This window comes from Neomonachus schauinslandi, chromosome 5 (assembly GCF_002201575.2).
Source record: "Neomonachus schauinslandi chromosome 5, ASM220157v2, whole genome shotgun sequence".
NCBI classification, from domain to species: Eukaryota; Metazoa; Chordata; class Mammalia; order Carnivora; family Phocidae; genus Neomonachus; species Neomonachus schauinslandi.
In genome coordinates, this window is record NC_058407.1 from 47,710,114 (window position 1) to 47,735,995 (window position 25,882).

The following is a 25,882-nucleotide window of genomic DNA, read 5'->3' on the forward strand; positions in this document are numbered from 1 at the left end:
TAGAAAGCATTAAGAAAAGTTTTCCACATAGAAAAGACATCATTAAAGTTCAAATTAACCATATTTACACTATATAAATATGTGAATACATTTTTTTAAGAACAAGGTTTTTATGGCTACCATTTATTCTATGCAAAGAGTAAATAACTCCCTCTACTACTTAATTTCTCAAATATCAGTCTTAGTACTACACATGGTCCTTACATTTCAAATTTTAAAAAAAGATACCTAATCTTAGCAGAAGCTAATGACAATATGATAACAGTAAAACAGAACATCCTTATTTTCGGGGTAACACAAATCTTAATCTCATTGAATTTCAGCATTTAATTTACCAAATAACATATCTGGGGACTTAAACTAATTTCCACAGTACTTTGTTATAATAGCGAGTGTTTAGTATCTCTCATAAAAAGAAAATTATATAATCCTGATTCCAAGCATATTGCAATTTGTATAACAATACTTAAAATGCAAAGGATACTTAAAACTCTTTTTTGAGCACTCTGTTTCCGTGCAGTCCGAGTCACCTCTGCCTCCCGGATCACAGGGGATGACATCTCTCCATAGCCACTCCTAAAATAGTATTATTAAGTTCATGTGAATGAAATGAGAATGCAGCATCTGCAAAGAACTTTATCATGATTGGAGCAAAGGACCCTGGGTCAGTCAAGGTATAGATCATCCCAGTAGCCAAGTCCTTGAGCTTTTGGTTGACAGTGCTCTTTGTTTCCAAATCTTGCTTATCCTTCAAAGTCCCTCTCAAATTTTTCCTGCACAGGCATCTTTGAGTTTCTAGTACTCAATTTGTTATTTTTGCCTATGGAATGATTTCAACACTTGAAATCTATATTATAACACTATTTTACATAATTGCTTCAGGAAGGCAGATCTTTCTTCTGTTAATTTGAGGAGTTCCCTAAAATTGCAGGAACTCTCTCTTAAAAGGATCTTCTGTAGTTTCCAAATGTTTCAAACCGGGGGTACTGTGAAAAATTCTGTTGTTTGGACTGACAAAATGTAAGACTAAGTAAAAGAATTCTAGTAAATTGGAGAGAAATGATCCTTCAAGTTATTTCTCCCCAGAGTACACTAATGACGTCTCTGGTCTCAGTACTACTTGCAGTCACAGAGCCTCTGATCTCCCACCATTCTCAGTCCAAAGTCTAAAATATAAATTGTGTGAATTAAAAGACCTGTATTTTGAGACAAAAATCTAATATGCTTTTCCTCCACTTAAAACCTTCAGGTAGCTCTGAAGCCTACGGAATCTCTCTGGCTTACAGAACAAGTCCAGATTTCCTTTGTTTTTTACAATCTAACTAACCCCAGCTTACCAGTTCAGCCTCACATTCAGCAACCAACATCCCCATACAAACACACATTGCATGTGACCATTCGGCTACATAACGCATTCCTTTTCATATTCTTGCACCCTATACATGTTGTTTCTTCTACAGAGGCCTACATTTGCCCCCTTGTTCACCCACCTGGTGAACACTTAACTCACCAGAAAGAGCCGCCTGGAATCTGGAGACACATTGATCCAGGTTGGCAACTTGGTTCTTCTACTTACTAGCTTCCTAACTGTGACCAAGTTCTTAAGCTCTTTTAGCCCCAGTGTTATCTATGAAAAGAGGATCATAGTACCTATCCTCAAAAGACCGTAGGAAAATTAAATTAGCTAGTAATATATTTAAAGCGTTTAAGGCACTCAATGTTGGCTACTATTATTCAGACTAACTAGAAAGTTACCTCCTTTGAGAAGTCTTCCTGCTACCTCCCGTGGCAGGTGGACTTAACCGCATCCTCATTTTCTCTTCTCACAGAATAGTCAAAACACATCACTTTGCACTGCTCGGATATCTCCTCCACTATACAACCAACTCCCCGCAGCCAAGAACATAGAGTAACTCACCTATGTCGCAGGTAGCTAGCATAGTGCCAGGGTGACTGAAAGAACTCAATTCAGTAACTCTCTGATGCTGGAACTTGTAATAAGAAAGTCTGGGTTGAAAACCCAGTTCCTTCACTGACTGGCTTTGTGATCTCGGGCAGGTCACTCAGCATCTCGAATGCCGGGCCACCTCCTATCCGCCCACCCCAGGACCGACAAATGTCGCGCGAAAACACAAAACAGATGGCAGAGTTGCCGCGAGAACGCAGGGCATTATCACCGTCTATACCCAGCCCGACCCAAGCGGCCTTTCTTCCATCACCTACAGAGCCCCCCACCCCGGGAAAGCAGTCTTAGGCTTAGCACCTGGGCCCTCCCCGGCTTCCTCTGAGAGTTGGGTTTCACCTATTTCGTTCCGCCAACAAGCAGGAGGGGCAAGTCTCCGAGCTTGGCCAGTACCACCAGAACTGACCTGTCCATGGCCACGGCCTTCTCTCCAACAAGAACCTCGCAAACTCGGCTCCAGTTTAATCACCCCGTTTCAGCCTTCCCGCTCTCCGGAAGCAAACCCCTCGACCCGGAAGCATGTCCAAGAAGAGCCGCCCTACAGGGAAGGGGGAGGGAGGGAGAAGAAACAGCTTTCCCATCTAGCGCACGCGCGACGACTTCCGCCTACTGCCGCAGGTCCGGCCTGCGCAGGCGCGAAGGCTGTGCTAGAGTGTGACGGCGCCAGGCGGGGCAGGCCCGGCCGAGGCGGCAGTGCTGGGCCGGGCAGGGGGCGGCGCCTGAGGGGGTCTAGCGCGGAGGCGCGGCGGCCACTTTGCCTGACGGGTATTTGTGGGCGTGGTCCAAGCGCCAGGTGATCCTAAAGGGAAAGTTGGGGTGTGTTGACAGTCTAGAGAAACGTGCAGTCATTTCCTGGTATTCTTAGTAAAAAGGAATCTCGGACTTGGAATTCAGACGTGCAGACTCTGCCCTCCACCTCAGGGGTCTCTGTCAGTCTCACTTACTCACCTTGTTTGAATTGTAGTGTAACCCCCCCCTAAGATTCTTGAAATTCTTTTCCATAACGGCTGTTCGTTTTTTTACTTGATATTTTCCCCTATTAAGGAGAAAAAGATCACCTGTCTTAAAAAGCGTAAAGAGTGATATGTAAGTGATGAATCACTAAATTCTACTCCTGAAACTAATATTACAGCATATGTATTGTAATAACTAACTTAAATTTAAATAAAAACTTGAAATAAACATACAAAAAAGGATAAAGGGTGATGGTATTGCCCTCTATTTCAAAGTGCCCCTATAGCCAAAAAGTAGTATATTCTGGCCCTGAAGGAATCAGTCCAAGTTTTTCCTTACCTTTTTATATTCTGCTGCAATCCTAGGTAATGTACCAGAAGGCCTCTTGACACACTAAGACCACATGACATTTTTGGGGGGAAAAGTGATTTGGGGCTGTATCTAGGCTTGAACCCTCCTCCTGCACATATTCCCCCCTCATCTGTAGAATGGAGGTAACACTTCTATCAGAGAGTTATTGCAAAGATAAACAATGAGATGCCAAATGTCCACTTCACGTAGTAGTCCTCAAAAGTCTCTTCTTTTGGAAACAAACCATAAGAGACTCTTAACAATAGAGAACAAACTGAGGGGTGATGGAGGGAGGTGGGTGGAGGATGGGCTAGATGGGTGATGGGTATTAAAGAGGGCACTTGTGATGAGCACTGGGTGTTGTATATAAGTGATGAATCATTGAACTCTACTCCAGAAACCAATATTGCACTGTATGTTCACTAACTAAAATTTAAATTTAAAAAAATATCCTCTTTCAATAACCTACTTGCTGAGTCCCGCCCTTGTGCTCTCTCATTCTTCTTGTCTCCAAATATTCCTGTACAAAAGTGCACTTTTTCCAAATATTCCTGTACAAAAGTGCACTTTTTCTTTTATAGAAAGTGAAATCTGGTCCTAATGATTTTGTGGTGCTGGAGCAAATTTATTCACCATGTGAGCCAGTGGTTCAGGTTCTTACCATGTGTCCCCTGGCAACTGAATTCCAATGTGTTTTATTCATATAATGTATTTGAAGTGATTGACCATAATGCACATAATAAGGAGGAAGAGCAGTTTGGGTCAAAGGATTAGCCCAATGTTCAGTTCATGGGCAAAGAGAAAACTCTTGTTGAAGTGCAGGGGGGCTCACTTTGACACATTTAAATAGTAGGCATGAACATCATACTACCCCCCAAATATTTGAAAATGTATTCATTTGATTACCTACTTTAAAACTATTTGGAACAAACTCCTTGTGTGGTGCATATTGTATATATTCCAGCTTTATTTTTAGAGATCCTGATTTCAATGATAGAAATTCATTATCACTAACTTAAGCAAAAGGGAATTTACTAGAAGCCTATCCGGAACTCACAGAATTGTTAAGAAGCTGGAGAAAAGGCTTGGGAACAGGGGCACAGGAGCTAAAGACTAGGAAACAGCTATCCCAAGAGCACTCAGACCCAAACTGTCTGATCTAGAGCACTCTTTCCTCTCCCTTGACCCTAACAGTTGAGGAAGAAAATCATTACTTGTTTATCCCCTCCCTAACTTTTTATTTTGAAAACTTTCAAACCTACATTAAAGCTGAAAAACAGTACAATAGGTGTCAATATGATGTAGGAAAGATGTTAGGGTTTGAAGCCGACGTCCAAGAAAGAATTCTTGAGACGTCTTTGGTGCAAAAAGGTGGTTTTATTAAAGCACGGGGACAGAACCCATGGGCAGAAAAAGCTGCACAGGGGTTGTGAGGAGTGACTGATTCTATAGTTTGAAGTTGGGAGGGAGTTAGGGATAGCACAAGCCTCCAAGGTGTTTTGGAAGCAAGGTTTCTAGGACCCTGAGGGGGCTAGCTATTGTTAGGAAAGGTCACTTATTATTCTTTAGTAAACCCTCAGGCCCTTTAGATGTATATCAGTGGACCATGTGCTTAGAGGATGATTCCTAACATGTATCTTGGTGGGGGTTGGGGTAAAGATAAAGGAAGTTTCCAAAGGAATTTTTATATGTTAAAGAAGACTTACAGGGGTGCCTGGGTGGCTCAGTTGGTTAAGCGACTGCCTTCGGCTCAGGTCATGATCCTGGAGTCCCGGGATCGAGTCCCGCATCGGGCTCCCTGTTTGGCAGGGAGTCTGCTTCTCCCTCTGACCCTCCCCCTCTCATGCTCTCTCTCTCTCTCTCAAATAAATAAATAAAATCTTAAAAAAAAAAAAAAAGAAGACTTACAGGATCCTGGGGGGTCAGGCTAAGATTGCTTTTTGCCCTTAGCAAAATATTAACATTGAGGCAGCTGAGTCCCTAGAGGAATGTCACTCTGCCTGTTTCAAGGACTTGTCCATGGGCTGTAGACAGTAAGGAAATTTAATAATTTTTTTTTCTGTCTTTGTTTCCCACATCAAATATATTCTTTTTTTAAAAAAATTTTATTTATTTGAGAAAGAGAAAGAAGAGAGCATGCAAGTGGGTGGAGGGGCAGAGGGAGAGGAAGAGGCAGAGAATCTCACGCAGACTCTGCACTGAGCACGGAGCCTCACTCAGGGCTTGATCTCAACGACCCCACGATCATGACCTGAGCAAAAACCAAGAGTCTGACGCTTAACTGACTGAGCCACCCAGGCACCCCAAGGTGTTAATATATTCTTTACCTATAATCACCAATTACTAACATCTCCCCACAATTGCCTGTTCTTTTTTGTTTTTTGTCTGAACCATTTGAAAGTTAGTTGTAGACATCTTGACACTTCACTCCTAAGTACTTAAGAAGGCATCTCCTAAATCAAGAACAAGACATTCTTCTACCCAATACAATAAACACTCAGAACATTTAGCATCGACAGACTACCATAATTAACATATTCAATTTCCCCAATTGTCTCAATAATGCCTTTTATAACAGCCCTCCTCCAATACAGGATCCAATAGAGGATTATGCATTTAGTTGTCCTGTCTCTTTGTTCTACTTTCATTTAGAATAGTCCTCCAGACTTTAAGACCAATTTTTGCAGAATGTTCCTCAATTTGGATTTGTCCCCATTGTTTTCTCATGATAAGCATTTAAAAAAAACTCTGCTCAGCAGGACACTGCTTCTCCCTCTCCCTGCCACTCGCCCTGCTTGTACTCTCAATCTCTGTCAAATAAATAAAATCTTTTATTTATTTATTTATTTATTATTTTATTTTTTTAAAAGATTTTATTTATTTATTCATGAGAGACACAGAGAGAGAGAGGCAGAGGGAGAAGCAGGCTCCCAAGGAGCAGGGAGCCCGATGCGGGACTCGATCCCAGGACCCTGAGATCATGACCTGAGCCGAAGGCAGACGCTTAACCATCTGAGCCACCCACGCACCCTAAATAAAATCTTTTAAAAAAAACATTTGAGGGACGCCTGGGTGTCTCAGTTGGTTAAGCATCTGCCTTCTGCTCAGGTCATGATCCCAGGGTCCTGGGATCCAGTCCTGCATTGGGCTCCCTGCTCCGCGGGGAGCCTGCTTCTCCCTCTGCCTCTGCCTCTCTCTCTCTCTGTGTCTCATGAATAAATAAATAAAATCTTAAAAATAAAAAAAAGATTCTCTATCTCCCTCTGCCCCTCCCCCTCCTCTCTCTCTCTCTAATAAATAAATAAATCTTTTAAAAAATAAAAATAAAAATAAAAAAATAAAAAACATTTGGAAGGACAGGATGCAGGAATACTACATCGGTATTGTGTTTTTTTTTTAAATGTTAAGTTTCTTTCTTTTTTTTTTTTTTAAGATTTTATTTATTTATTTGAGAGAGAGAGACACAGCGAGAGAGGGAACGCAAGCAGGGGGAGTGGGAGAGGGAGAAGCAGGCTTCCCGTGGAGCAGGGAGCCCGATGCGGGGCTCGATCCCAGCACCCTGGGATCATGACCTGAGCCACCCAGGTGCCCCTACATTGGTATTGTTGAGTGTTTCTTAGGATCACATCAGATGGCATGTGAGATCAGTTTGTCTCGCTTTCAAAATCTGCCTGACTTCTTTCCTAACTTGGAAGAAAGCATTCTTTCACCTGGCAGTTCTTTCTGGCTGTTGTCTTTTCAATCTTTCCCTTCTGAGCTAAATTTCTCTTTTGGTAAATTGTAAGTAGCTGGTTAGTGGTTTTCTTACTATAAATCCACGTGACTACTACCTGAGTGTCACATCCCAGCTCCACCACTTACTAGCGATGTGACCTTGAGTGCAACTGCATGCCTCAGTTTCTCCTTTTGGGTGTAATAAGAGTGCTAGATCATAAGGTTGTTATAAAGATTTAATGAGTTAATATGTGTAACACCTTAGAACAGTACTAGGCATTATAATATGTATAGCATATTATATATGTTCAAAAATGATCTTATTCTTACTTTGGTAATAATAGTTCATTTGGCAACATCAAACTCAAGACATAGTGATAGAGGCATTAGCAACATGGATTAAATTGGACCAGTCCCAATCCTTTTTCTTCCGTGATGCTGCAATAACAGCAGAAGCATTTTTCCCTGTCTAGATGAAGAGTGCAAAATAATTAACTTTATACTGAAAAATATAAATATGACTGTAAAGTCTCCTTTTGTTCTCCATATAAAGCAGTTCAGTGGATCTAATCCTGAAGAAGCCTTTACTCATCCATTTACAATTTTTTATTAAATGTCTACTATGTACTGGGCACTGTGCTTGCACCTGGAAGATATACATTGGGGAGAAAAGGAACATTCACTCATTAAAAAAAAAAAATCATGTAAACTTACCTACTCAAACATAGTTATTTGATCATAACATGGATAACATAAATATTTTAAATCACCATTGTAGTTACCAAATAAAATTTGGTTATTATTTTCTTAAAATACTACTATTTAAAACATATTATGGAGTTAAACTATTCCATCTTGCAAATTGATATTAGTGCTTGGTTGCCAATGTTTTATTCTTTTTTTCCCCTTCAAATCAACCATCTTATATTTATTTATTAAAAAGTCTGGTAACGGGGCGCCTGGGTGGCTCAGTTGGTTGGGCGACTGCTTTTGGCTCAGGTCATGATCCTGGAGTCCCTGGATCGAGTCCCGCATCCGGCTCTCTGCTCAGCAGGGAGCCTGCTTCTCCCTCTGACCCTCCCCCCTCTCATGTGCTCTCTCTCTCTCATTCTCTCTGTCTCAAATAAATAAATAAAATCTTTAAAAAAAAAAAAAAAGTCTGGTAACATCTGGGGCACCTCTGTGGCTCAGTTGGTTAAGCATCTGCCTTCAGATCAGGTCATGAGCCCGGGGTCCTGGGATTGAGTCCCAGATCTGGCTCCCTGCTCAGTGGGTAGTCTGCTTCTCCCTCTCCTCCTGCTCATGTTCTCTCTCTCTCTCACTCTCTGAAATAAATAAAATCTTTTAAAAAATTATGGTAACATATACCTAATATAAAATTTAATATTTTAGCCATTTTTAAGTGTGCAGTTCAGTCGCATTAAGTATATTCACATTGTTGTGAATATATATATACCAAAATAAACTAAATTTTTTATTTAATTCAGCTCACTGCTCAAAATGTATCAGATCTTAGTAAGCAGAATGAAATTCTGACATTTTATGCATAAGTAGTAGTGATATTGCAAAGTAGTTAAAACATCAATGATGTGAAGCAAAACAGAGCTTTGCTGCAAGATACAAAGTTGGTTCAGATCAGGGGGCAAAAAGAGGTAGAATAAAATGTTGAATTTCACAAAAAAGTTCATGAGTCAGGGAGAAAAAAATACTTAAGTGTGAAGTGTAAACTGCACTCAAAGATTCGGATGTGTTTTTGAACTTCATGTATAGGAGAAAAACTAATGGAAAGACAAGAAGACATTGATAGGATTCTAGACAAGGATGTGGTTGTGGTGATAATAACGGGAAGCTATTGACTGAGTACATTATGTCTTTTCAGATATGACTTTTTTTTTTTTTTTGCAGGGGAAAGGGTGATGTTATTTGGTTTGAAGAAAAATGCTTTACTTCAAGATCAAGTAGGGTCAAAGTAAATGTAGAGCCTGGTTGACACTGGTCTTTCTTCCCAATAAAGCAGTGTAGTGGGTAGGATCTTGGTCAGTTCACATTTAATGAGGTATTTCACCTCTCTACAATTCAGTTTCCTCCTCTGTAAAATTGAGAAAATGACTATTATCCTTAACAGTTTGTACTGGTAATTAAATAATATTTACATAGCAATTTGAGAGGTGGTACAGAACACAAAAACTCCTTGGGTTGAAACCTGGCTCCCCTACTTACTTGGTGGAGCCTTGGACAAATGATGTCTATGCTTCTATATAACAGATTATACAGATTTACTGTGTGGATTAAATCAGTTTACATGTATGAATCACTTAGAACGGTCCTGGTATATAATAACAACTCAAAAAACATTGGCTAATATTATCACGCAGCACATATAGCAAATATTCAATAGAAGTGCTGGCTCTTTTGTTTAGCACCAAGAAGGCAGGGAGCATATGTTTTTTTCACCTCTACCTTTTGTCATTTAGTATGTGCTCAAATTTTTCTTGAATGAGCGGGTCATTTCCAATCAATACAATTGATTCAATTCTTCAAAAAATATTCTAGTAAGAGTATCTACATTTGTATAATCAGATTAAATTTATTTTCACGTATACTCTATCATATATACTTCACAGTACTCTCTACCACTTCAAAAGATTTCTTTATCATCATAATCTTGTGAAGCTTAAAAACAGGAAGAACCCTTGAATAATTTGTGTTACAGCTTCTCTTAATTCTTTTAAATCGTGTTCAATTTGAAGAGGAAGTAGAATGATGAAATGTGAAACTATAATTTTGAGTTACTCTTTTATTGCTGAATTGTGATTTAGACATCGATGTCTGGGAGATTTTTAACATAAAATCACAAATATATTATTGCTTCTTAGAATTCTAACAGTAAGGGTTAGCTCAATACAGGTTTCATTATGGCTTGTGCTTCTAGCGTCTTTTTTTTTTTTTTTTTTTAAGATTTTATTTATTTGACAGAGAGACAGCGAGAGAGGGAACACAAGCAGGGGGAGTGGGAGAGGGAGAAGCAGGCTTCCTGCCGAGCAGGCAGCCCGACGTGGGGCTCAGTGTGGGTCTTGATGTGGGGCTCAATGTGGGGCTCGATATAGGGCTCGATATGGGGCTCGATATGGGGCTCGATCCCAGGACCCTGGTACCATGACCTGAGCAGAAGGCAGACGTTTAACGACTGAGCCACCTGGGCGCCCCTTGTGCTTCTAGTGTCTTAAGCAGAAATAGTCAGTGACATTTTCAAGGTAGTGGTGAATTTGCTTACAAAAAGTTTGCCAGACAAATAAATCAATTGCAATGACTCCTCTTTACAGACATCTCAGGCTTCATCGATAGTGGAAATGATCTTGGGAGCAACTGAAAAACTAAAATCGTTATTCCCTGTTGATATAGGACATTCTCCGACTAAACCACAATGCAGCTTATGCATTTTACTTTGCTGTTTTCACATACTTCTCTGGTTGGCATAGAAATCCTGTAAATCAAACACATTTGTGTTTCCGAAGAATGATTTATTAGGGCCCTGGAGAGAGCATTGCTTCATTCTCTTTTCTCTAAATAGCACGATTTATACTCTGGTTAGCTTTATTATGAAAAGAAGGTAGCTAGCATGAACCTTAGCCCATAAATTCGACTGGGTAAGAAAAGTCATATTAAATTGTTCTTCTTATATGGTGTTAGTTCTGACTGAGCCCTCATCCTGCCTGGCTTAGTGGGTTGAAGGCAGGAAATTCAATCTCACATATCACAGGTGTTCTCTCCTCTTTTCTGGGCTTTGCACAAGAGTCCAGGGAGTGGCTTCTGTAGTGCTAAGAACACGGATAAGGGCATTTAGCCTTCAGTCCAGTTTACCTAATGCGGGTCATTGTCCAGACCTCAGTGTGTTGGCTGAAGATGGGAGGCATGTGCTGAGCGAGGCGGAGATACAGAGTGACATGGGAGAGAGCAGAGAGGGGGAAGGAATTTAGAGGGAAAAAACACACATTATTATCTAACCAAATGATAGACTTTCAGAAACACTATAACAAATAATTAAAAATTTAAATAGGCAGCTTACCAAATATGTACTGTTATCTTTGTTTATAAATAAATATCTTATCTAATTTAGAGAATCTATCAAACTATATCCTGAAGAGAATGCATCATGCATCCATAATGCTATGAATCTATTCTTTTTTTTTTTTTTCCTAGAGAGGGAGGGAGAGAGAGAGGAGGGGCAGAGGGAAAGTGAGAGAGAGAATCCCAAGCAGGCTCCACACCCAGCATCTGGGGCTCCATCTCACGACCCTGAGATCATGACCTGAGCCGAAACCAAGAGTCAGACGCTTAACTGACTGAGCCACCGAGGCGCCTTGCTATGAATCATTCTTTAACAACAAGATTTTCAAGGTGTTATTTTAATGATTGAAAACATGGCATATTTGATTATAAATCAAGAGCAGGAGTTGACTTTAAAAATACTTTGAATGTATTCTGAGCTACAAATATATTGACATATAAGAGCAAACTATGCAGGTTCTATAAATAGAAGTACATTTAAAAGCATAAATGATTGGCAGTGCTCTGTAATGCAAGAAAAAGCTGTGTCTGTCTTGAACATTGACCTTGAAACTTGTTTGGAAGCTTTAGTCTGTGCTGCAAAAGGGCATTAGGTAAATCTGTACTTCAAAGTCCATCTTGGCTTCCTATTTGCAATTTTTAAATGATTGAGGTTAATCTTTAGGAAACTGCTTGCCATCCTAGGGGAGTATCGCTTCCTTGTCTTTCACAAAATCAACTAAAGTTCTTTAGCCCTTGTAAAAAGGTTGGATTTTTGGTAATAAAAGAAAGCTAAACTCCTTTGACTTTTTGAATGATGATTTTTTTTTCCTGACTTAAGTATGAAGTTATGATAACTTACTTAAAATTTTTTTAAACTTATTTTTACTTAACGATAGCATAACAACATGAGGGGCAAACGAATAATTCAAAAGTCACTCATATTACTACTGCTTCACACAGTGATTTTTATTATTGCTCATTATCCCTCCACATGTTTACATTCATATTTTATATCTAATAATGACATTCATCTAGCTTTTAAAATTTATATTCCAGAAACTTATTTACCTGCTACTGACAATGAGGATGCTCTATATCTTTGTGTTCCTATTTTTTCTTTTTCTTACTGATTTTTTTTTTAAGATTTTATTTATTTATCTGAGAGAGAGAATGGGAGACAGAGAGCATGAGAGGGGGAGGGTCAGAGGGAGAAGCAGACTCCCCGCTGAGCAGGGAGCCTGATGCGGGACTCGATCCAGGGACTCCAGGATCATGACCTGAGCTGAAGGCAGACGCTTAACCAACTGAGCCACCCAGACGCCCTTTACTGATGTATTTTTGCTTTTTTTCTTTCACCTACTGAGATCCCCCTAACTTCCTCACCTCCTCCCTCCTCTGTAACCATGTTAACAACCTGGTACATATCTTTCAGTACCTTGCTTTGTCCACTTTCGATACGTCATAGAAATCCCTCTCAGTCAACCATAAACATCATACTCATTTTGAAATGCTGCATAATGTTCTATGTTTTGCATGAATCAATTCAATTATTCTTCATTGATGATGTCATTCACCCTGTCTCTGTTTTTTCTTCAATAGTGTGAGGCAGTAAATAGTCTTTGTGTATATATCCTTTCATCTTTTTGGTGTAGCTATCAGGAATAGGATAGCTGTGTCAAATATGCCTGTTTTCCAATTTTAACAGATATTAGCAGATAGCAAATTAAAATTTTGATTTACCCAAAGGCTCTACAATGCACATTGCCATCAGTAATATAGGATTTCTTTCTTGTTCTCTAACCTCCTTTCTGGAACTACAGTATAAGTTATCTCTGCGAATTTTGCCCATGTGTTGGGTTCTTTGGTACTTTGCTTTGCACTTCTCTGCTACTAGTTGGAACATTTTTTTATGTTTATGAGCTATTTGGATTTGCTCTTCTCTGAATTGCCTGATAATATTTCATCCAGTTTTCCTTTGGATTGTTTCTTCACAATTTCTAAGAACTTTGTATTCTATATATTGTTATATTTTCCCAAATCTACTTTGTAATATATTTTGCCAAGCAAATTATGTATCTGTATATATATTCTTTATATAGAAATATTCTTTAATTTTATTATAATTTAAATATATAATGTTTTAATTTTAAAATAGCTTGAGTTTCTTGAATTGGCTAAAAAGGTCTTCTTTATCTCTAGACTACACTTCTAGTCTCTTAGATTTTCTTCTAAGATTTCTTACTTTATAGCTTGAAAAATTTAAAAACATCTGAAATTTGCTTTATATAGGGGTTGAACTTTTATTTTCTTCAGATGGATAGCTAGTTGTGCCAGCATCACTTATTTTATTTTTTTTTAAAGATTTTATTTATTTGTGAGAGAGAGAGAGAGAGAGAGAGCACAAGCAGTGGAGCAGCAGGCCTCCCACTGAGCAGGGAGCCTGATCTGGGACTTGATCCCGGGACCCCAGGATCATGACCTGAGCCGAAGGCAGACGCTTAACCAACTGAGCCACCCAGGCGCCCCTGCCAGCATCATTTATTAACATTCTTTCTTATTGAACTGTATTTTTCTCATATATTAATTTCTGTTATGTACTAGAATCTACTTCTGGACTCAATTCTATGCTGATTAGTGTCATTACTTCTTTCACTTGAACTTAAAGATCACTTAATTAAATTTCAATTTCAAAACTTAACCCAGTTGAAATTCAAATTGGAATTATATTACATTAAAATATTAATTTGGGGGAATTGATATTTTATGATACTGTCTTCCCATTCAAGAATATAGTATTTGTTCAGATCTTGATTTATGTCCTTTATTAGGACTTTATAATAGCTCTTGCTTATTAGCTTTATTCCTTCAGGGATTTATAGTTTTTGTCATAAATGTTTACCTCATATCAACTTCCAAGTACTTACTGTGAATATAGACTAAAGCTATTAATCTTTGGCATACTTACCTTGTATCTAGCCACTTTCCCAAGTTCCTGAATAATTCTAATAGATTGTGGTTTTTTTTGAACTTTTGAGGTATTCACTTATTATTATTATTATTATTTAAGATTTTAAGTAATCTCTACACCCAACAATGGGGCTCAAACTTACAACCCTGAGATCCAAGAATCAGATGCTCCACCGACTAAGCCAGCCAGGCACCTCGAGGTATTCACTTATAATATCAGCAAAAATAATTTCATTTTCCAGTGCATAAAATGAATATTTAATTCTATTGATTTAATGCTTCTGTTGGCAGTATTAGGGAACACTAATAACCCGTCTTGCATAGCATTTTTTTTTTAAGATTTTATTTATTTATTTGACAGAGAGAGAGAGACAGCAAGGGAGGGAACACAAGCGGGGGAGTGGGAGAGGGAGAAGCAGTCTTCCTGCTAAGCAGAGAGCCCGATGCGGGGCTCCATCCCAGGACCCTGGGACCATGACCTGAGCCGAAGGCAGATGCCCAATGACTGAGCCCCCCAGGCACCCCGCACAGCACTGTTTTGAGGACTAAATAAAAGCACATGTAAAGTGCTTAGGAGTAGTGAGTGGCATATAGTAGGAGACCCAAGGAATGATTAATATTATTACTTTCCACCATTAGCGCTTGAGTTCTTCAATCTAAAAAGGTCTCTTTCATGGAAACACTGTACCAGAAAACAAGAATTAAAGGATCATTTGCTAGTTTTTCTTATTCTTTCATCATTCCCCTTAGTTTGTTTTGGGGAACCTGGGTGACAGCTTTCTTAAACTTCTGTGATTCTCTCACCTTTGACAGAATAGCAGGAAAGGAAAGCAGAGAAATAGCCTATGTATGGAATGGTTCCATAGATTCCTATGTAATAACAGGTTGGTAATTAATATATAATAATTGTTATTACAATTCCACAGATTATTTTCCTTTGGAAAAGAGGAGTTAATAGTCGAACTAGGCTTCAAGCTAGATATTGAATATATTTTGATTTAACTCATGTGGTGTTTCAGTTTATTTCGTGCAGGTCAAGGAGACCTGCCACAAAATCTTTTGCTATCTAGAATTCACCTTTCTTCTTCAAAGTGAGATAAAGCAGTTAAGCCAATTGTGACCAATTTTACTGCTTCTCTCAGTCAGTTTTATGAGCAACTGAGCTAAGAAACTGAGCCCTTCCTTATGATGTAATAGCCTTGGGGAGAGGAACTCTTGGGGAGATGCAGCTCTCTTCTGACAGTGGTGGCAGAGGTGGCCTTGCAAATCGCCTTCCCTTTCCAGGGCTGACAGTTTGTCATTTTACATCTACCCTGTTTGGATGACTTCCTGAGACTTGTCCTCTTTTCCCTCCTTGAACGAATCTTGGCAGAGGGCCTTGGGCAACAAAAGCATTAACTCTACATCGGGCCTTAGCCACATTCTGAGAAGGGGAGAATGCCTTGACCGTAAGAATATCTTATACTAGTTCAGAGTGGAAAGAAATTAGTGTTGGGGCAGTGGCTAACAACATTCTCTTTGTTCCTGAAAAATTAAGAGCTAGCTGTTAGGTGTTTGCTAAATAGTTCATTACCAGCTGGTCCAGCTTCTGCAAGGAGCTCAAAAATGTATTTCAGGAATTGATATTGTTTTATGAGTCTAAGCAAATAGAGACTCTATTAAAGTTGCCAGTTAAAATCTTGTATGATGCTTTACTGAAGTCAGAAAATTCAAAGGAATGAATGAGTGAAATGAGAACTTTTTCCAGAATAGTTCCAGTAGAGAAGGACTAAATCAACTTCTGGGAACTTTAAGTTTATATCTTAACATGTAAACCACACAGATGGTTACTGTCTCCTTCTACCATTACTTCAAGTAATTAATGTATAAAATTTATCTGGAGAAGGTCCAAATTCAGTTCTGAGAAGTGATTACAGACGGAAACCTCACCCCTAATGCAAGATGTAATAATAAAAAAAAAGGTTGGACTAAATTAATCCCTAATTTGCTTAAATGTTCAATGTACTTTCTTTTGTTCAAATAAATTTTTGTCATTTAATTCGTGCCTATCCATCACTCCCATTTCTAAAACAAGAAACAAACAAAAAATAGTAAACATTCAATTCACTGCAGAGTTGAGTAAAATCTTCTAAATCATGACACTATTTGGTTTCAGAAGTGCTCCTTTACTTCTAATATGAAATCATGTATGTCTGATTAAAGGTGGCGTGAGATGGAGGGAAAACCCTCGAGTCTGAAAATGAAAAGTAAGAAAATAAAGTTCGTTATTTATATCACTCCTAAATCTAAGTCAGTAGAAGGGGGAAATTTCTGTCACCACTGAAAAATATAAAATACGTAGTATAGACAAGATATACGCTAATACATAAGTGGATGGTGATTCAGTGGGATAACAGCAGTAATCCATGGGTACTATGTTGGTTCTGGAATTGTGGAACTAGCCCAGAATATACCTCTTATGGATTTCTGGAAGTCTCATCTGATTCTAGGTTTCCCTCCAAAGAATCTCTACTGAGTAGATTAAACCTGGGGCTTTCCTAGGTGGGATCTCTCAAAGGAGATCCCTAGGCCTGCGAATAATTCAATTCAGCATGTTTGGGGTTATCCTAGAGTAGATCCATGCTAGTCTTTGTTACCGTAAAATTAGTAAAACACTGTGCAGTAGGCTGATAATGGCTCCCAGATAATGTCCACATCCTAAGCCTTAACCTGTGATGTTATCTTTATTTGAAAAAAGGTCTTTGCAGATGTAATTAAGTTAAGGATTTTGAGATAAGGTTATCCTGGATTACCCAGGTAGGCCCTAAATGCCATCACAAATGTCCTTAAAAGAGAGGAGACACACACAGAGAAGATATGAAGATGTAAGCAGAGTTTGGAAGGATTGTGGCCTAATGCCTAGGAATGCCAGCAGCAAGGAATGGATTCTCTTCTAGAGCTGCTAGGGAGCAAGGCCTTGCCAACACTTTGATTTTGGCCTTTTGGCCTCCAGAAGTGTGAGAAAGTTTGTTCTTTTAAGCCACCAAACTTGTGGTAATTTGTTACAGTAGCCCTACAAACTAATACATACTGTTCAACTAGAACATGAATATCTGTCTAGAGAGCAATAGAAATAGATCAACAACAGATAAGAGCCCAGTTAATAAGAATTTATCTCCCTAACACATTTTTGTGGGTAAAACACCAAAGTGCCTTGTAAGAAAATTGAGAGGAACAAAAATGTTTATATTATTGAAAGGTATATGGAGAAGTACTTCAATGGCATGTATTTGAAAGATGCCTCTTGGTTTTGGTTCAGATGAATTTGAAAACTTGTCACCATTGGCTCTGAAACACTTTAGTCACTACACTGACATCCATAGACCTGGTACTAATTAGAGGATGTTATTTCCAAAACCATCCTATTGTCTCAGATTAGTAGCCAATTCCCCACCAAGAAGTATAAAGAGGGACAGATACAAATTATGATGTGTCTAGAGAATGAAATTACTGCTGGCTTACAGCATAAGACAAGTAGAGAAGAACATTATCTTGTTCCTTGCCATCAAAGATGCTGTATTTTCAGGCTATGGAAGGCTATTTGCTGCCTTCCCTTTGTAATAGCAATCTTTTGTACTCTAGCCCTTCTCAACCCCAGCCCACTTAGGCCAGGCTTTCCTATTTCACTTTCTCCATGCTTAATCCTTATGAAAAATAATTTAATTCACTCATGGTTTCAGTTGCCTCCTGTATGTCAATGGCTCCAAGACTCAACTGTTAAAATCTGCCTCTTCTCAGAATATACTCAATACAATATTTCACTTAACATCAACTTTATCTCACCAAAAAGTTCCTTCGCTCATGCACTAAAAACAATTCTCCATTTTGTCATTGGTGCTCATCCCTCTGGTCCTGTTAATCTCTTTCCTTCAGTCCCCACATCTAAGTCACCGACCAATTCTTCAGTTATTCCTTTGAACAATTTCTTGGGCTCCCCTTCTCACGATGGCGCCAACCCTAGTCATTTCATGCTTACAGACCCAAGCAGCCCACAGGTTAGCTGGGTTAACTCTGGCTCTACTATTCCTCCTCCCTGGGCTTTCACACAGCTATCAAATCTGTTGCTTTAGTCATATTACTCCCATTTACAACAGCAGAGTAGCTCCCTGCTAACCACCCACTGTATACTGTACCCATTTGATTGTGCTCCATTTCCAGCATAGAGAAATACTAATTTTTTCCTGCCAGCCATATAGTTCTCCATCACTGGTTAATTTGCTCAGGCAATCTAAAACTGACCTGAGCAAAATAGAAATATAAATCAAATAGTCCATACATTTAAAAGCAAAGTACAATTTATACTGTTAGTCATTATTATTAGTACAGATAATAAGCACAAACTATCTATGGTTATGAATTTTTAGATTTTTACTCTTTGGATACTTTTTGACTGATCTTCCCCACCACTGATTAACATTAACCACCTTGCCAGCAGGGTCTGGGCATAGTCTATCACTTACTCTTTGCAACTCCTCTATGCCCCAAGCATAGTGCATTGTACATTCAAAAGTTTTGACAGTAGTAGAGTCTCCTGTTCTGAACTTAGTGTTCACAGAGGATATAGACTATCACAGTATAAATAGAAATTTGAATGGGTAATAATGGCAAATGACAAAAATATTAAAGACTTTGATCTCTGCCTATTTTAAAACTGCCATAAGCTTTTGACTTAAGTGAAAAGGTTATTCACATAAAAATCCTGTAAAATACGTGTTTAGTTTTCAGGAAAAAAACTCCTGGATTTTGACCCAAATGCTGAATCTGGGTAATTATCTGTGTCACTGTATAAGGAAAATCAGATTAAACTAGGCTCATGATGTAACAAGAGTAAAAATTCTTTCCGTACCCTTTCAGACAAATCAGAGAAATTATTGACTGCCTATAGATGATCTTTATACATATTAAAAATGTTTTCCTAAAATCATTACATCGTCCCAAATGGAAAGCTGTGAGAAAGTTTAATAGACTATTACCAATTGAGCTTTGTTCATTTGCCGATAGTCTTTTCCCCCAATGGAATGTATGCTCCATGTGGGCAGAACATTCCTGCTATATCCCTAGCACAGTGAACGATGCCAGGAACATGGTACACATGCAGTACTGAATACATTTGTTGATTTTTTGATACAAAAGTCAGGCAGATGTCTCTAATTTTGGATAAAATCTTTAATTCTTAAGCTCAGTAATCTATAGGCTACAAACAAGGATGTCTTAAGAAAGCAAGGTGAAAGTATGTGCAATATTGTGGAATACTTTTTATCTGCATTTAGAAAACAGACCTATTTAGCAGTATTTTACTTCTACCTTTCAAAGATAAACTGTCAAGCCTACAAACTTAGCTGTTCCATTAATAGGCTTATTAGCCAATTTTGACAAGTATTATCAATATCCCAACAAAGACTTATGCATTTTTCTATCAACAGTTATGGGAAACTAGGTTTAGTTCTACTCAGAATCATTACACTTCTCTCATGTATTCATAAAACACCAGATGTACCATGCACTGTTAACAAATTATAGATTAAAACAAAAATTTGAGGGCGCCTGGGTGGTGCAGTTAAATGTCATCATCCTGGGGTCCCTGTATTGAGTCCCGCATGGAGCTCCTTACTCAGCAGAAAGTCTGCTTCTCTCTCTCCCTCTACCCCTCACCTCTCTCACTCTCAATTAAAAAAATAAAAAATCTTAAAAAATAATTTGAGTCCTACTGGGGTGCCGGGTGGCTCAGTTGGTTGGGTGTCTGCCTTTGGCTCAGGTCATGATCCTGGAATCCTGGGATCAAGCCCCGTGCACTGGGCTCCCTGCTCGTGGGGAACCTGATTCTCCCTCTGCCCCTCACCCCACTTGTGCTCTCTCCCAAATAAATATTAAAAAAAAAATGAGTCCTATAAAACACAATTTGTTAAGACTCACCAATAGTTTAAAAGCCTGAAAACACTAAGATTTCTAAAATAAAGTCATAGGAGTATTAATTATAAAATACTGTAACTCCTTTCTACATTTCCAAGATTTAAAAGGGAGGAGACAGAATAATAGATGGAGATTAAATTCAATGAAGACACAGATTGAAGTAAACCAAAAGAAAAAACATTGTGGTGATAAGTTTTGATTCTAAGTTTGCTGCCCCACATCTACATCTAAAGAGGAGATGAAAGCAAAGCAAAATTTACTTTCATTAATTGGAGGTTTTAAAACTTTCTACTACTAATGTCCACATGATAAAGGTTATGTATGTAAGAAAAAAGCAGCTGCATCAACATAAAAGTCAAAGCAGGGGTTTTATACATTTTTTTTTTAAGAAAAAATTGGGTGAAATGTCATTCTGGTTTTCTCTTAAAATTCAAGTTTATCCAAGTATCCGTGGGGACATGAAAAAGAACTCATGACTTTTCTGACTGAATTATTTTAGTATTTTTCCATTTAAGCACCAGAAAAGTCCATCTGCAGGAGTTGCATTCCTATGCTAGTTACTATTTTGTATGAGACAATGATGCTTTTTGCCAAACCACAGTCCTATTTCTAGTAGCAAAATAAAAAATTAAAAAAAAAAAATGACCAAGAGGGTGGCACTGGCATTTACGACACTCTCTTTAACTCTTCATGAAGTAGGTGTTATTATCATTCCCATTTTACAGGTAAAGGAACAGAGGCACCTAAGTAGTGTTATATGCTAGGAAGTAGTAGAGCTGGGATTAGAAACCCAAGAAATATGGTTCTAGGGAAGCCCAGTCTTATTTGTTATATTAAACTGTCCATTTTGTTCCCCTAACACTAATTTGTAACTAATGTGTTGCTTACCATCAGATCAGTGGTTCTCCATCAGGTTATTTTGCCCTTCAACATCCACATCCCTGAATCTAACTGGAAAACACTTGGCAATGTTTGGAGACAATTTTGGTTGTCGCAACTTGGGGATAGGGGTGGTACTATTGGCATCTAGAGGGTAGATACCAGATACGCTGCTAAAAATCCTATAATGCACAAGACAGCTCCCCAACAACTCATTATCCAGCACAAAACAGCCATAGTGCTGAGGCTGAGAAGCTCTATAATAAAGTATAAATTCTAGAACGGCAGGGTCTTAAGTTCATCTCAGTTGTTGCTCTATACTCAGACCTAGAACACTTGACCTTATCTGAATATTTGTTTTTAAGAGCCTAGAACTCCGGGGGCGCCTGGGTGGCTCAGTTGGTTAAGTATCGGACTCTTGATTTCGGGTCAGGTCATGATCTCAGGGTTGTGGGACTGAGCCTTGTGCTGGGCTCCCTGCTCAGCACAGGGTCTGCTTGAGGATTCTCTCTCCCCCTCTCCCCCACCCTAAAATAAACAAATCTTAAAAAAAAAAAAAAAAAGAGCCTAGAATTCAGCCTAGTGCATAGCTGGCAGGCAACATTTATTAAAAGTAACTGAATTAATGGCGGTACCTACAAAGGTCAAATGGGTATAATCGGACATAGTAAATTGAAGTGATTTTAGTGCTCTATAATCCCACTTTTTGGGGGGTTTAACTTTCTCCCAGTGACTATAAATAAAACCAGTTCTGCCAAGACGAGTTTCTTAATTAAGTGGGCCTTCTGAGAGAGTATTTTTTTCTTTAGATACATAAAACCTTTAAATACACGGAACTCTCGGAGTTAAATTTGTAAGGAATAATCTTTTTCTTTTTTTTTTTTTTAAGATTTTATTTATTTGACAGAGAGAGATACAGCAAGAGAGGGAACACAAGCAGCGGGAGTGGGAGAGGGAGAAGCAGGCTTCCCGCTGAGCAGGGAGCCCGATGCGGGACTCGATCCAGGGACTCCAGGATCATGACCTGAGCCGAAGGCAGTCGCTTAACCAACTGAGCCACCCAGGCGCCCATATCTTTTTCTTCTTAAAATGAAAGCCTTTAAATGTTCCATTCAAATAGCATATATATTTAAGAGCTTAGCACCCACTCCTAAATTAGATGATATCACTAGTTGATTGTGGATATGCTCCAGTGACTGGCAAAAATACTTTGAGAAAGTTTTGAGTTAAGATTTGTTTAAAAATTTCAAAAAAGAGGGCGCCTGGGTGGCTCAGATGGTTAAGCGTCTGCCTTCGGCTCAGGTCACAATCCCAGGGTCCTGGGATCGAGTCCTGCATCAGGCTCTCTGCTCCTTGGGAGCCTGCTTCTCCCTCTGCCTCTCTGTCTCTCATGAATAAATAAATAAAATCTTAAAAAAAAAAAAATTTCAAAAAAGAATTGAATTATAGCACACCTAAAAGACAGATTATCTAAAAAGAAAGTAGTTCTTGAGTCCACTTCATTCAAAGATCTTTATAACCCTAATATTCTTAGTATAACTTCATCCTATATTTTTAAAAAAATCCATAAGGATAACAGCTATCAAAGTATTTTCAATTCTTTCTCCTACACCTCAAAGAACCACTGAACATTACCCAGAAAGCATATATTCATAAGCAATATTGCTTGATTTACAAAATTCTTTCCCAAGAAAAAACTCAAAAGGTGGTTATGTGGATATTCAAACAGGACTAGGGAAAAAATCTGACATCTTTCACTCATTATTTCTATAATCAATGAATCAACCTGGCTTGCCCAAATGTTAAATTATGAAACGACACCATGTAAAATGCACCTATTACATTTAAAAAGAAGTTAAACCCATATTTATTTGCTAGCACTGTTAAAACATTACATAAAACACACATTCAAGTGGCAAGTAATTATAATGCAAGCCCTTGCATGGCAATCCAAATTTATTGAACTACTGATGCTAAGTTATACAAAATTGCACCACTTTAATTAAGGCTTTTAGTTTACATTTGGCCACCTCAAAGTAGTTGTAACATTAGGTTGGTCAATTTAAATACTGTGGCTCCCTGTTGGATAGACACACAATCTTTACACCCAAACGGTTAATGCATACAAAGCAACAAGGCATTGTTAAATAAAACAGCAATAGTTACTGCAACTTAGGCCTTGTGACCAATTACACATGATTAAAATTACTTCCCACATTCACATCCACAGTACTCGTCCACCATTTAACATCTCAACCAAAACGTTACACATGTGAAACAATCACTAACAGGCAAAAATACTAAACCTGTATATTTGGTATTGCAAATACACTTATGCATGAGCAAGCAAGGGATTCACAGTGAGAATCTACAGCTGCAGAAGCCTGAAAATGATTTACAAAAATTGTTAAATCATTAAAAAATTGTTTGAAAATATACACTTCTTGTTGTAGACCCCCACTGTACACACAACTATAAACATTGTTCCCTATGTAAACAAAAAAAGGAAACATATAATAAAAGATTTGAAAAGTCTGGACATTTCCTTCCCAACAGATATTAAAGGCAATGTCTTTAATCTAAGACATTATACTGAAAGGACTATCGTATTTTAAAGACAAGATCACTGTCTCCACAGGTTTTTTTAAAAATTAAAAAAACTATATAGCTGTGTTAATCAAAGCGCTTATTTGTACAATACAATGATAATGACCTTGAATTTCTTAAAAAAAATTACAATAAGCTACAAGTATCAAAGAAGCGAAGTTATCTGGAGTAGTCTATATAGGAGCTCTTTGGACTTTCTTTTATTATGCTAAAATAGTGGTGCTTTTAGGATTTACATTATTGTACTCTCCAATACAAAGTATGGGGCATGTTAAAGTATACAGTACACCATTTTCATACATGTACAACATTGGTGGATGAAAAATGTCTCTTAGCAGTAATACTGGATTGTAGCCTCTGGTTTTACCAGCTGCATACTCTAGGACTATTATCTAAGTAAAAATCTCTCTTGTGATACTGGAAAGTGATTAGAATGTGCAAATTGATGTAGTAGCTTTCATCCGCCTCTTAAAGGGTACCACCACAGAAAGTCCACTTAAGATGTTGGTAGGTTAACAAAGTTGGAATGCTGGCACTGTTGAATTGGGCAACAGTTCTTCAGACCTGTCGAAAGGAAAAAATTAAATTGAAAACATGAGTTGAAAACAGCACACTACAGATCCAAAGGAACACATTAAAGCAACAGTGTTTTAAGTGTTAGAAATGAATATAATGCAGGCTCTTGTCATTACATTCATGACAATGTATGACAATATACCACACAACTCATAGCAAAGTAAAGCATGGGTAGACATTTTCATCTTTTTTAGAATGACTTCACCTACTCTGCTGCCCTCCTGAAAGCCAGACAAATGAAAGTTTTAGACACAAAAAGGGAATGTACCTTAGTGGTGCAAATTTCTGTGTATTACCTTCCAAAGATTAAAAGGAGAAAAAAAACAGAAAACACCACATTAAAATTTTAGGTCAGATCAACTTTATTAGAATTAGGATTAAAAAAGATATAGCAATATTAACAAAATGAGTGTTTCCAATCCTAGAATTACATCGTAAGTATAGAATGCACATCTAATTAGGGCTTCTAAGATCAGAAAATCAAGACCTTTCGTCCTTACTCTTCCAGGAAGAGTGGCTACAAAGCTGGTCAGAGTAGACAAAAAAGAATTTATTTCATGATGGCTCTACAGTTGACAGTTATAAATGTTCTAATTCCATATTGAAACAAATTCTATCAACTTGAAGATGGATGTCAGAAAAAGCTGGTATTACACTAAAATCATATGTAATTAAACTTAGAAAAACTAAGTGATATAAAAAAAGGTAAAATCAGAACTCATTATCTGCCAAGTATTTATTTACTTTGGATGATCTTCTGCATACATTCCTAGGCTAAAAAAAGTTTTCTTTTTACTGTTTTTCTGGGGTTCAGACTTGTTGCAAGTTCCAGAAACGCTGTTAATATAGATGTGGCTGCTGAGACAATTTTCATAAATGCCTTGAACTTTAAGCCCTCAGAGTCTGAATGAGTTTGGTAATTTTCTAAATCCTAGCAAACCGACTGTGGCAAATTGGATAGGGCAGATTGGAGTGTAGAGTTCACACACGTAAGTGCTGCTAGGAATGGGCATGTGTTGAGGAATGAGAGCCTTACATGGAGAGAAGAGACAAACTCTCTAAGATACAGAATCAGGGTGCCACCAAGAGGGCCATTTAACTAACACAGGAAGCAGCGGAGCCACAAACACTACAAGTTCCCAAGGATAAGGGTAGATAGAGTAAAATATAGTTTTAAGGATAAAGGAGCAAAAAGCCATTCTCACTGGCAAAGAGCAGCAGCTAATAGTTGAGGGTTTACCAAGTACCAGGCACTGATCTAATTGACTTACAAGTATTAACTCATTTAATATGATTGTTTTCAAAAACTAGATAAAAATGTTGTATGTTCAGTTCTCCTTTGCTGTCTCATCTCTGAGTTGTTTCTGTGGTTTTCTCTGCCTGAGAACTCTTCGGATATTAGCTTAGATGTCTCTTACTTTGACAGATTTTCCCTGAATCCGCAGTTTACATCTGACTAATTTGGTGTCCCAGTTATACATGCTCCTATATAACCCATAACAGCACAGTGACTAAGCACGGGCTTGGGAGCCAATTCATCACTCAAATTCTGAGCCATGCACTCAGATCACAGGATTCAAATTTTGGCCCACTATTTACACTAACTGCAGGGCTTGAACAAGTAATAATCTTTTTTGTGCTTTACTTCTCTCATCTGTAATATGGGAATAATAGCTCTTGCCTCATAGGATTGTTGTGAGAATTCAATGAATTTGCGGACAATACTAAGAGTGCTAGCATATGATAAATGTGTCAGGGTTCTTATTACCAGTACTGTGCTGGACTTAGTCTATCCCGCATTTATCATGTTTTGCAATTATTTGTCTGACTCTTCCACGTGAATTAGTTTAAGGAAAGGAAAGAAGGTTGGTT

The 25,882-nt window shown here is 38.2% G+C and overlaps 2 protein-coding genes across 3 annotated transcripts in view; both read right to left on the reverse strand.

Moving 5' to 3' along the window:
• Nucleotides 1–2,542, reverse strand: part of NUP107 (nucleoporin 107) — a 49,391-nt gene extending 46,849 nt beyond the window's left edge. The window contains exons 1-2 of one of the 2 annotated variants that reach the window (XM_021678609.1): nucleotides 2,370–2,542; nucleotides 485–576 (exon numbers count right to left, since the gene is read on the reverse strand). In XM_021678609.1, the coding sequence (XP_021534284.1) occupies nucleotides 485–576; nucleotides 2,370–2,377 (100 nt within the window). In that variant the 5' untranslated portion in view covers nucleotides 2,378–2,542. The remainder of the gene's footprint in view (nucleotides 1–484; nucleotides 577–2,369) is intronic. The other variant, XM_021678610.2, reaches the window with a different exon arrangement.
• Nucleotides 2,543–22,750: 20,208 nt separating this feature from the next.
• The window catches only part of RAP1B (RAP1B, member of RAS oncogene family), a 47,387-nt gene continuing 44,255 nt past the window's right edge, over nucleotides 22,751–25,882 (reverse strand). The window contains exon 8 of the mRNA XM_021678676.1: nucleotides 22,751–23,998. The gene's annotated coding sequence lies outside the window, so the exon portion shown is untranslated. The remainder of the gene's footprint in view (nucleotides 23,999–25,882) is intronic.